This window comes from Otolemur garnettii, unplaced genomic scaffold (genome assembly GCF_000181295.1).
Source record: "Otolemur garnettii isolate 467f Iridium unplaced genomic scaffold, OtoGar3 scaffold00011, whole genome shotgun sequence".
Taxonomy (NCBI): Eukaryota; Metazoa; Chordata; class Mammalia; order Primates; family Galagidae; genus Otolemur; species Otolemur garnettii.
In genome coordinates, this window is record NW_003852406.1 from 1,228,678 (window position 1) to 1,242,056 (window position 13,379).

At 38.1% G+C, this 13,379-nt stretch overlaps 1 protein-coding gene across 1 annotated transcript; it reads left to right on the plus strand.

Moving 5' to 3' along the window:
• The first annotated feature begins 8,281 nt into the window (after positions 1 to 8,281).
• Positions 8,282 to 8,527, plus strand: CTXN2 (cortexin 2). The gene has a single exon (XM_003784337.1). The coding sequence runs from the start codon at positions 8,282 to 8,284 to the stop codon at positions 8,525 to 8,527; it is 246 nt and encodes an 81-aa protein (XP_003784385.1).
• Positions 8,528 to 13,379: the final 4,852 nt, after the last annotated feature.

The following is a 13,379-nucleotide window of genomic DNA, read 5'->3' on the forward strand; positions in this document are numbered from 1 at the left end:
TTTACCTTTGGTATTAAGTGGAATTTTTAGATAAATACATATGGCTAAGTTTTTTCCTTTTAAGATATATTAATAGAACATCTGTTCTTCCTGAGCTCAAGTTTTTTTGTTAAAAATGAAAATGTCATAGTTCTTTGAACCCCAGATGAAATTATTGGCTATTATTTTATGAACTAAATATTCACTTAGGTACTTATTGAAAATGATTAGTCTCATGATTTAACCTTCCGTACTTCTAACTTTTGTGTAAGTAATTTTCTGTCAGGTTTGTTTACCACCTGACTCCATTTTCTCATTACTCATCTCTCCTAAATCCCCTTCAATCTATTGTCCCTACTGGACATGCAACTAATTTTTTGTAATGATATAGTAATTCTGAATGCCAAACCCAAGACCCTGGTTTTCAGTGCTTCCATCACCACTACAGAATTGGACATTTACCAACAGCTCCTTCCAGAAACTCCAGCCTCCTTTATTACAGGTGAACTTCCTACTACACACTTAGTCATGACCCTGAGCACGTCTTATATAACTCCCCTAGGAGATCTTGTTTTCTATTTTTAGGAGAGGCATTTCTTAAAACTCATTTCTATGTTTCTTTCATCTTCAATCCTTTTCTGTAAAAGCAAATAGACCTCAATGGAATTACAGCAAAACAGCCCACTGGATTTTTTTTTTTTTTGAGACAGAGTCTCACTATGTCCCCCTCAGTAGAATGCTGTGACATCACAGCTCACAGCAATCTCCAACTCTTGGGCTTAAGCGATTCTCTTGCCTCAGCCTCCCAAGTAGCTGGGACTACAGGCACTCACCATAACACCTTGCTATTTTTTTGTTGTTGCAGTTGTCATTGTTTTAGCTGGCCTGGGCCGGGTTCGAACCTGCCAGCCTCAGTGTATGTGGCTGGTGCCATAACTGCTGTGCTACAGGCTTTGAGCCTAGCCCACTGGATTAATCTAAAACAAGTCCAATAGTTTCCTACAAGTAACACTTCCAGTAATTGAATTCACCTATTGTCTTCTTTGGTCTTACCTTTCCTAAGCAAAACTCAATTTTTTCCTTCTCTTAAACTTTGATCTGCAAATACTTTTAGGTACTAACTTACCTCCATTGTGGACAGATTGTTCTGTACAAGCTTTGACAGCAATACCCTTTTTTTTTTTTTTTTTTAAGACAGAGTCTCTCTTTGCATAGCTCACAGCAACCTCAAACTCTTAGGCTCAAGTGAACTCTTTTGCTCAGCTCAAGTGAACTCTTTTGCTCAGTCTCCCAAGTATCAGGGATTACAGGCACCTGCCACAATGCCCAGCTATTTTTTTTTTTTTTTAAGAGACAGTGTCTTGCTCTTGCTCAGGCTGGTCTAGAACTCCTGAACTCAAGCCATCCACCCACCTTGGCCTCCCAGAGACCTAGGATTACAGGCATGAGCCACTGTGCCTGGCTTTGACAGCAACACTCTTAAAATACTCTCTCCATCAAAAGTTTTCTGCTGACCAAAATGATCCAGATTTATTTATTTAAAACTGTCTATTGAGTATTTTATGTACTAGGTGCCAATCATGAGTACCATAAATGCACCAAGTTTAGAATAAAATTATTCATTTACCTTCTAAATATATGCTTTGTTATTATCTTATTTGCTTTGGTTAATGAAAATGTTCCTTATACTTGTCTAGGCTTAAGAGAGGACAGTCATCTTTAATGTCTCTCTCTCCAGCCCTCTACAGTCCATCATTTGCCAAATCCCATCGGTCATATTTTTCTAAATATCTTTCAAATCCATACCCTCTTTCCTATACATCTACTGTGTATTATACCACCTTACATAGCACACACCCTCCTTGCTTCTTGCCTGAACCATTTCATTTCCTTGATTCTCTCTCTCTCAGACTTACATCTACTTCAGTATCATTATCAAGCCACTCAATCCTTATGCAAATACATTTCAAACTTTTACCCTGGCAGTCAAAGTATTTTGAAATCTGGCTGCAGCCTATCTTTCTAACATTTTGTTTCCCATAGTGTTATGCCAGATTCCTTTGCTTGGGCCAGATTCCTCACTATCCTCTGAACAAACCCAGCACTTTTCTGCCTTCGTATTGAATGTCATCTCTTTTCTTCTTCACGTATCTGAATTTTTCTCTTTCAAGAGTCAGTTCAAATACAATCTCATACAAGAAAAATTTTCCTGATCCCCAAAGGGATAAAATAACTTTTCTTTCTTTATTTATTTATCGTCTTTGAATCTCCCTTTTTTCCAAGATGTTGGAAATAATAATATCAACACCATATGGGTGTTGTGGGGATAAAATAAAATAATCCATGTGAAGTAGTATTTGCTACCCAGTAGATTTTAAATATAGGTTTGTTTCCTCTTCCCTTTTTTTATTGCTTTATGGAAGACTTGTTTTATTCTTGTTTACAGGTTTATTGCTTTATGGAAGACTTGTTTTATTCTTGTTTACAGGTTTACAGGGTATCCCAAAAGTCACCCCTAAAGTAGCCATACATGGAGAAAATAGGAAATTGCAGAAAAATACATGTTTATTTATAAAATAAAATTACAAAATTTTACAAAGAGGTTTCCAACACAAAGAGAGTATTTTGGAAATATTTTGTAAAATTTTGTAATGAATGTTTGACCATCATCACTTTAATGTCTTCAACTTAATCACTGCTCAAAAACACTAATAGGCAAGTCAGACCTTTGTGACACTACATTGGAGACCCGTCTCCAAGATTATAGAACCCATTATTGATTAGGGTAGTTCAGTCAACTATGAATCTATATAAAAATACTATTAGCAAGGTGTATCTCATGTCTTCCTCCCCCTCAAGATATCATGGGAGACCAATAAATGCATTGTCAAAATCAGAAAACCACGTCCAAGTTATTCTCCTGATTCACCAACATGTTAATAGCAAACTTCCAAAAAGGAAGTAAATTTGTCATTACTTATTAAACTTACGTTAACTTTTAGGGACTTCTTAAATGTTGACAAATTGCCCGCTAAATAATTAACTGTCAATTCACAACAAAGATTAATTTCAACTTACTGATATATAACTTTCACAATCCCCCCTTACTCCTTTTGAAATTTGAGACATTTGTTCATGTCCTTACCTCTGGCAGCTCTCTCATAATTAGTAATTTCTCAAAGGTCTTGAAAGCACATCTGCAAAGCATACATCATCGGATCCTGGAAGTTCTAACTCATTTAATGTGGCTAAACATCATTCTCCTACATCCCTGTCCCCTTATACTGTTTGGTGGTTTTATTGTTTTGTGTTTATTTTGTTTTGTTTTCTGTTTTTGTGTGTGTTATATCTAAAGACCATTCTACATTACTTAAAAAGAGACAAGGAGATTAAGTAGTTTTGCCTTTCCTTTGTCATTTAATACCATTAGACCACTTTGCACAAATAAGGGGCTTAATCGCTTATGAGTCAATTTCTTGATCTGAGCATATCATATATGAAACTCTACTACCTCAAAGCCTTGGCAATGGCTATTTCCTCAAGTTCAAGGCTGTTCCTGCAGATATTTTCATGGCTTCCTCCTTGACACCATTCAGGCTTTGGGTCAAATGTTATCTCCCGAGGGAGCCCTTTGCTGACCTATTTAAAGGCGTGCCCTCACCCACCATCATTTTCTTTCCTCTTAACTTGCTTTTCCTTCTTTCATAGCATCTATGATTGTGTCTTCCTGGCTTATCATATACAGGGTGGCCATAAAGTTTGTGTGCAATTGAAAATAGTATGCCATTTTAAATTGCACATGAACTTTATGGCCACCCTGTAGATATGGATATATGATAGAGATAGATGTATATGTTAATGTTATGTTAACATATGTTACCTTAAGCTGATTCAGCTTTTTAAATTTACTTACTTTATATCCTTAAAGTTTCTGGACACTTCTCAGCTTTTTTCTCTAGTTACACTGCATTTCTTCTGTATTTTGCCAATAATGGAAGGGCAAAGAGTGCTTATAAATTATGTTTAAAGCCATGAAGTAGCCATTTATCTATTCCTCCAAGGCACTATAAAAATAGTGATTTTATTTATTAGCAGTGACTCTGGATATCTATTTATTATTTATACCTCTGCCCAATTCCAAAAGCCTTTGAAATATCTTAAATATTTTCTTAGCTAAGATTGTAGAGGGCAGGGTCAGAGGAAGAAGGCCTAATATCAGAAATCTTAAGCTGACCGAAGTCATTACAATTGAATACAAACTTTAACTCTGTACTTTCCGGTACAGACTAATGCCAAAGTAATATGATGGCTACATTCCTTTCTTTAGAAAACAAAGGAGATCCACAAGGATATTAAGAAAGATCCATTTTCACTCCTTTGAATATGAAAAATCCTGTGAGTCTTTCTGAGAATGCTGGATAAACTTGCCAGGAAGAGACAGAAACACTGCCCTCTAAAAGAGCAACTGAATTTTGATATTTATCTTCAAGGCTGATTTTCGAAATTCAATAGAATTTTCTTGTTCCTTTTAACTAAACACATTTTTATGTTTTGTGAATATTTTTTAATGTGAGATTTTTTAAAATAATCACTTTATTTCATCAAAAGTTATGTTCTTCAACATATTGAGTTTAACTCGATTCAAATTAGTATTAGTATATATAGGTATTGGTAAATCCCTACAGTATACCAGGACCTATGGTTACTACTTGAAAATTATTATCAAAAAATAATTACAATTAAAAATGATAATTCCATAATCCACATGTTGTCTAAAACTCTAAGAACAAAGCATTCTCTGGTATATATTAAACGTATTATAAAATATAAGGTATTTGTTTGTCTAATAGGAAAATACCTTGTTTTAATCTGATGGCAACAAATAAGAGGAGTATTTTATTTCTGCATCTAGAAAACGGCTCTTGTGCTCATTTGTTTGGTGGTTGGCAGGTTTTAAGAAAAGTCACAGAGTTAAGTAGATTAATCACAGGCTAACAGATTTAAGTCCTCTAATGATCAGCATAACATTGGAGCTATGTATACGTCATAATTTCTTTAAACACCTAAATAAATTTAGCTGACATCATAGCTATAACTATTTTAGGCCATTTCTACATAGTAAGACCTCACTGTAAAATGAACAAATCCTTAAAACTGTCCCAGGTTTTAACTTCCTTAATGCCAGTTGTTGAAGGCTGGGGTCCCCCGCCACCAGACCCTAAGAGTTTAGCTTATTGGAGCTTTAAATTTTTTTAATTTTTTAACTTTGTACATTATTTATTTATATATTTGTTTTTGGACAGAGTCTCACCCTATCACCCAGCTAGAGTACAGTAGCATCACCATACCTCACTACAACCTCAAACTCCTGGGCTCAAGCTATCCTGCTCCCTCAACCTCCCCAGTCGCTGGGATTACAGACATGGGCCATCATGCCTGGCTAATTTTTTTGTTTTTATAGAGACAGGTCTTGCTCTTGCTCAGGCTGGTCTCCAAGTCCTGAGCTCACCCAGTCCTGCAAAGTCAGCCTCCCAGAGTGCCAGGATTATAGACATGAGCCACTCCACTGGTTTGTTGGATATTTCTCAAGGAGTGTGCTTGGGCTCAACACCTGTGCAAGAGGAGAGACTCAGGCAGGAGTGGGCAGAAATGTGATATGAACCCAATGAGACAGTCTCAGCTGACCCCGTTTGGAACTCTGGAGCTAGAATAGTCCTTCAGAGTTCTCCCTCTTTGAATCAAGATGGCCATGACTTTGTACTGTCTCATCAATTAATCACTGAATGGTCTTCCTGGGAAGGGCCATGACCTGGGATGAGGCAGCTCTCTGCAACTGAGACAATCAGTGAAAGGCACCAGCCACTGAAGACTGTTTTCTGGCAATATTCCTTGCTGCTAGGCAACAAATCCTTCATTGAAGGGACTCTGTTGGAAAAAAACAGTGTCCACCAACAAACTAGGCTGATGGCCTCATTTTACTCACATAGCCCCAGAAACATCCAACTGTTGTAGCCTAACAAGGTTTACTTTAGTTAAAAAGTGATTTGAACAGGGGCGGCGCCTGTGGCTCAAAGGAATAGGGCGCAGGTCCCATATGCCGGAGGTGGCAGGTTCAAACCCAGCCCCGGCCAAAAACTGCAAAAAGGAAAAAAAAAAAAGTGATTTGAAGAAGTGACTTGGCTGAATCAGTCTTACATGAGGAATGCTTAGCATCTCCATGTAGAAATATCCTGACGGTCACTGTCTCTATTCATTAAACAAATGAACCAGAAACTGGATCTCACCAAATGACCTCTAATTGACAGAAAGCAAAAAACTTAGCAATTTAGTTAAAAAAGAAAAGTCCCAGTTAAGTCTCAGAGTCATAAGATGCACAGTTTAGTTTCCTACGAATTTTACAAGATAGTGCAGCAAAAGCTGCATTTTCAGAAAGCTCACTCTGAGCCACTTACATGTTCTTAAATTTAGAAAAAAATTAAACACTATGCAATGTTTAGTGGGGCAGAAAACTGATATAGTGGAAAGAAATTCAACAAGGGTTTGAACAATATTCTTTTTTCCTTTTATTAAACAAAAACTCAGGCTCGGTGCCTGTGGTTCAAGTGGCTAAGGAGCCAGCCACATACACCTAAGGTAGTGGGTTCGAATCCAGCCCAGGCACACCAAAAACAACAATGACAGCTGCAACCAAAAAATAACCGGGCATTGTAGTGGGCGCCTATGGACCCAGCTACTTGGGAGGCTGAGGCAGGAGACTCTCTTGGCCCAGGAGTTGGAAGTTGCTGTAACCTGTGATGCCATGGCACTCTACCCAGGAGGATGGCTTGGGGCTCTGTCTCACAAAAAAATAAAATAAAAACTCAAATACTATACCCCAGAATGTACTAACTCGTTCTGCCACTTAAGGTTTGAAGATAAAGCTCTTTTGTAATCCAAATCATTATAAAACAAAATATCCAGTGGCATTAATTAGTATATTATTTGCAGACTAATTCTGAAAACTACAAAGACTGTTACTATTCTCACTCTCCCTTTCTTACCTCCCATCCCTTGTTCTGTCTCACTTATTTTCTGAAAATTAGGATCCCCCCCAAAACTCAAGCATCAATTATTACATATTATGACATTATATGTATAACATAAAAATATAGTATTACATATAACATTAAATATGTATAATAAATATAAATTTAAGAACTTATTAGAACTAACAATAAAAATGAAAATACCAACAGTCTCTCATTCTCAGATATTACATGAAAAGCTATTTGGTGATAAATAGTTCTCTCAAAAAGGGTGGCTATACATCAGTAAATCATTTGATTTAATTAACTTTTCTTTTTGTTTTGGTTGATTTAATTAATTCATGTTTATTTAAGGTATCCTGCAAGCTCATGGCTGTCATGATGCGGTAGGTAACAGCCATAGCTACTGGTGCTTGTTGACTACAAGCTGCTGGGTTGAGCACTGCTTATGTTAATTTCAAAAATATAATTTCTCTAAGAAATTGACAGTAGTGGAGAAGAAAATGAAAGGATATAACTCTAAAAGCAAAAAGGGTGAAAAAGAGAGAAGAATGTTTAAAAGCATTAGGGCCTGCACCTGTAATCACAACTACCAGAGAGGCTGAGGCAGGAGGATCCCTGGAGGCCAGGAGCCAGGAGTTGGAGGCTGTTGTGAGCTATGATCACACCGCTGCACTTCAGACTGGGAGACAAAGCAAGACTTTGTCTCTAAAAATGTTTTTAATTAATTTAATTTATAAACAAACAAATAAAATAAAAGTATCAGAATCTGTGTCAGATAAAATGGCACTGGACATAGACCTTGAGGTGTAGGCTTTTAACAGCCTGACCAGCTTAGGCTCTCTGATTATTTATGGTACTATTCACACGTGAAAAAAGGAAGTGAAAATTAGATGACAATTCAGATCAAAGAAAGCAACTTAACCATCTGGCAATGAATCCAAAGCTGGTAGGGGAAATTATTAGACTACTCACCTTCACGCTGGCTTTTACGTTTAGTGTGTAGGCACAGTTTTATGTGTCCATAAAAGCAATCTCATGAATACTACAACAGAAGTAGTGTCTCCGATGTTAACTTCACACTGATCTGCTGATGATGTTTTCAAACATCTTTTGAGTTAAGTCAAAAGGGTTTGAAGAATGCCAGATTTTATGAAGCAAAACTACGTGCCCAATGTCATTCAAGGATAAAACTAAACAGAGTCCAATTTTGTACCTAGGTCCAGAGGTGATTCCAGCAGAACTTGTGAAGAGCCACGAGGATGCGCCAGTGAATGATGAGTAGTATCTTCTGTGGCAACTCTTCAGCTAAGATGAGCGTCAACGAAGTATCGGCTTTCTCGCTGACTCTGGAGCAAAAGACTGGCTTTGCTTTTGTCGGGATTTTGTGTATCTTCTTGGGACTTCTTATTATCAGATGCTTCAAAATCCTATTAGACCCATATAGTAGCATGCCTTCTTCTACCTGGGAGGATGAAGTTGAAGAGTTCGATAAAGGGACATTTGAATACGCACTCGCGTGAGAGTTTCAGCGTTAGGCGTTACAGTTGTGCCGAGGGGACATGTGGTGGATACATGTGTAATTACCTTGAGTGTGCGGGAGAGCGGTTCATTTAGTTCAACAAATTCAGTAAACATCTGTGATTAATTTATCCACCATGCTGTGTAAATAATAAATCATCACTGGAATTCGTCATTTTCCTCTGTCCCCACATGGAGGTTTCTAATGAATGGAGCATAAGGATTGGTCCAGCCATAGATACCATCTTTATTTTTATCTCAAACATCTGCCTTGAATTTCTGCTTCCTTTCTTGTGCTAACAAACTATGCTAGAGCCTTCCGGCTTTCTCCCCTCTGCAAAGCTCAGGAGTCTTCTCTGCAGTCCAGATTCAGGCGCCTTTAGCTTTAGCAAATCAGATCCTAAATGGAAGGAAACTTTCAGTCCAAGGAATAAATAGAATATGATTCTTCTAATTATAGCCATAGGTCAGAAAGGTTCACAGGTAAAGAAAACTCAAAAAAACTAACACATAAACCCTCCAAGTAGCCATAGGACCTGAAAGTCCCCAAATCTCGCAGAGCTCTAACCTGACTAGTTCTCCTCCTTGTTAAGTCTCTTGCAATAAAATTTCATAGCTTGAGGTTGAAACCAGACCTGCCTCATACTTATACTTCCTCCCCTACCCCGTGTATAAATAGAATTAAAAAGGGAGTTTCTGGCCTTAGTGGAAAGACGTCTGTACCAGAAACAAGAAGTACAGTCTGCCACCATTACAGCCATGCAACCCTGGACAAGTCCCCAACCTCTGTGGACTTCAGTGAGAGAGCTAACTCTGTCAGTCTTAGGGAGAGGATTTCTAATGTCTCACTCTTCGGTGAGAGAGGATTGCTAATGTCCTTTTCAATTTTAGTGCCCTATGAATGGTACAAATGTACCTGGAAACCCCAGAGATAGGAGATAAGGGAGTGATTTATGATATCATGAAAAGCTTTTCAGATTAGGAGTCTAAACTCAGAGATTTGAATTCTAATATTGGCCCAGCCAAGAGCTAGCTGTATGACCTAGAAGGTGTCCCCATCTGTAAAACAAGGGTAAAGAAACCCCTCCTGAATATCTTCAAGAATATTGGGAAGATTAATGAGATAGGATGAATGACAAAGCAATTTGAAAACTGTAAAACAGTGTTTAAACATATCTTGTTATCATTTTTTATTATCCTCATCACCAGTAGTAATAGAGATTTACAAACCCTAAGAAGCAATGGCTTTTTGTGAGTTAATCTCCCCTGTCTTCATTCTCTTTATTTGAGAAATGAAAAGACTGTCTGTGAGCCAGAATGGAAAAATATGGCAGGAGACAGATAAATGCAAAAATATTTATGCCACTTGAGGACACAAAACTGACAAACATACCAAGAAGGAATAACACTAATATTTATGGAGAGTTAGCACCAAATGACGTTCATTCCTTTCATTTGAAACTGTGATCCAACCATTGAGTTTGGGACGACTATTTCCATCCTGTTGTCTTTCTCTCAGTTTCACAGAGGACGAACTGAAGTTGAGAGATCAAGTAACTCCCCAAGGTCACCAAACTAGGGAACACTTGCGTTAGGAATTGAACTTGGGCAGACTAATGTCTGCTTTATTCCTAGACACTGTCCTCAACACTTCTACCTACCTTATAAACATGATTACCGCTCTGGTCCATGGCAGTCCCAAACCAGCTGTCTTACTGAGATTCCTTGATGCTTTCTATCTCAAAGTATGTTTAGAATATATCTGTCTTGTCTGAGGATCTTCTGGACCAAACCCTCATCTCAAGGAGGCTCTTTGTACCCAGGTGGTGTAAGAGTATAGGCCTAGAATACCTCTTAGCCAGTTAGTAATTTGGCCTAAGAACACCTCATTGGGCCAAACTTAGCTGAACACACTGAAAGTTGTATAAGCCAGGAGATTAGGCATCTCTTTTGTGACTAAGGCTTATAAAGTGTTCTCCAGGATATGCTTCCAAGTAACAGGTATGCCATTCATCTCCTAGAGAATGGCATCTCCTTTTGGTGCCATTCACCCACCAAAGCCCTCCATTTTGGTGACTAGAAAAAAATAAGGCCAGATATATTTTTTTGTTCATTTTTATAAAATGTAAATAGCCCCATGAGGCTAATGGCTACTTTTTAAAATTTTTTTTATTAATTATTTTTTGTTAAACCATAACTTTGTACGTTGGTGCATTTATGGGGTTCAGGGTACTGCTTCAATATACAATGTGAAATGCTTACATTGAACCAAGTAACGCATCCATCACAATTACACTCATTTCTTAATAGTTTTGAAATGTATCATTGCATCATGCACATTAGGTGAAATCCCCCGAATACCCTCCCTTCTCTCATATCCCTCTCCCCACCCCTCTCTCTCCTCTTCCCTTCTACTTTATGGACTATAGTTATGCTTTGCCATTTGTATGAGTGTGCAGGTGGTTATATATTGATTTCATAGTAGTATGGAGTACATTGGATACTTTTTTTTCCATTCTTGGGATACTTTACTAAGAAGAATATGTTCCAGCTCCATCCAGGTAAACATAAAAGATGTGAAGTCTCTGTTAATTCAAAAGAAGAAAGGCTTCTAAAATCAAAAAGCAAGAAAACTTTATGAATTCTGAGCACAGTTTCTGAAAGTTCAACACTCACAAGCTATTCCCCAACTTCACAACATTATGATTTCCAGTTCCACTAAAGAGAAATTCTATTAACCAAAATTATTTTTATCCATGACTTTTATTCATAATCTAATGTGTACCTTAATTTGGGGGAGAGGTGGTTCAGGGGCAGGCAAGAAGTGTCAACATCTGTAACTTCAGTTTAACATAAAAATTATGAAAGGCTGGATACAGTATGGATATAATGTGGAAATTTTATTAAATGCTAATTCTCCAGGAACAGAGATTCAATGCCATAGCCAGATTAACCTCTACCTTCCCCTTACCAAGAGCCTTACCAAGGAGGACAGAAGGAAGCACAGAGGCCGCTACCTCCAGTCAGCTTGCACCTGTTACCACCCACCTATCTGAAAGGCTTAAATCAGGTTCCCCTTCCAAGGTTGGCTTTATAGATGATGTAATTTCATCCATATCCCCCAAACCATCTCCCATCGGCTCCAGAATTCCCTTAATAAAGAACAAAGACTTTCATTTCACAGTTCCAGATAAAAGGCTTAGAATGGAAATGTCTGGTTGATATAAGACCCACACTAAAACTAATTCGCACTACACTGAAGTCAGGCAGTCAGTCAGAAGAAAAAGAAATTGGTATCAGAGGCATTCACAGTCTTCCATGGAGGGAAACACTTACAGAATAAATAGGGGCCTCCTGAAAGGGTTAGAAGACGTTAGTTCACAGTTCCTGTCCTGGTCCAACAAGCGGAGTTTGAGAATCCAGTCCTGAACTAAACAATCAGCCTCTTCCAGTGGAGTCTGCTGATTAGGGGCTATCTCCTAAGCCTAAATACCTCCTATATGGGTAGTTAGAACCCTTTGTTGAGCAGATAAATGCCTTGTACTGGTGGCCTTTAAGAACAGAAGGAGTTGGCTCGGCGCCTGTGGCTCAAGTGGCTAAGGCACCAGCCACGTACACCTAAGGTGGTGGGTTTGAATCCAGCCCAGGCCCGCCAAACAACAATGATGGCTGCAATCAAAAAAAAATAGCCAGGTGTTGTGGCAGCCACCTGTGGTCCCAGCAACTTGGGAGGCGGAGGCAGGAGACTCACTTGAGCCCAGGAGTTGGAGGTTGCTGTGAGCTATGCCCCAGGGGGACAGCTTGAGGCTCTGTCTCAAAAAAAAAGAACAGAAGGAGTTTAGCTGCATACTTGTAATTCTGTCTCTGTTTCTGATATAACCTCATGACAATAGCTGGGCTGATTAGCATGACATTTACCTAAGGAGTTTTAGTTAGATATTTCTGGACTCCTTTATCTCCTTGTCTGTTCACTTTCTATTCTAGTCTCTAACAATTTTTGGAATCTTGATAGTGGCTAAAAGTCTCCAGCCAATTGTAAAAAATGCTAAAATAATAGAAGCAAAAACTGTATAAAAACTGTTTATGTTCTAAACTCTATACCCAAATTAACTCATTTATTCCTTATAATAACTTGACAACAAGGTAGGTACCATTATTATCCATATTTGCATTTTGAGATGAGAAAATGAAGGCACAAAGAGATTGAGTAACTTGCCTGAGTTCACACAGATAGGAAGTGGCAAGGCCAGGGTATAATTGAGCATTCCGACCCCAAAGTCTTCATCTTCACTACTACCTTAGACCATAACTGAGCTACTCAGACAACTGAAAATCACTTAGATGGTTTCTTATAAGACACGAGGAGGACCCATTCAATCATCCTGATTGAAAACCAGTGACAGAACCCGCAGAGAGGAATTGGTTGTGCTGTGTTAATAATCACCTACTCAAAGATCTGGGGGAAGAAACCTTTTCTCAACAAACCTCAAAACCAGATTTGATGAAAAATGTTTTTCCATTTGGAGACAAAAAGGTCATTTAGTAATGCCACTGAAAAACAAACACCCAGTTTGATTCCTGCTTGAAACAGTTTTCCTACCAGGCAGAAATATTTTCCATAAATCATTGATTTCACTCTCAATCTGCTCATTTCCCATGCAGAGACGAGTCAAGGTCATATCTACTGCAAGCAAGATAAAATAATTTCAGTTACAAAGTATAGAAATTGTCTCTGAAGAACTATATTTGGTCCATGTACCAAACACTAGGATGCCTGTGGAATAAGATACAGTCAGACTCAATGTATTTAGCCCCAAACAACTAAAACAATATTCACATTTGGGGGGATGATGT

What these genes read in the sequence shown, in the direction of transcription:
- CTXN2 (XM_003784337.1), top strand. Translation starts at nt 8,282, where the DNA reads ATGAGTAGTATCTTCTGTGGCAACTCTTCAGCTAAGATGAGCGTCAAC.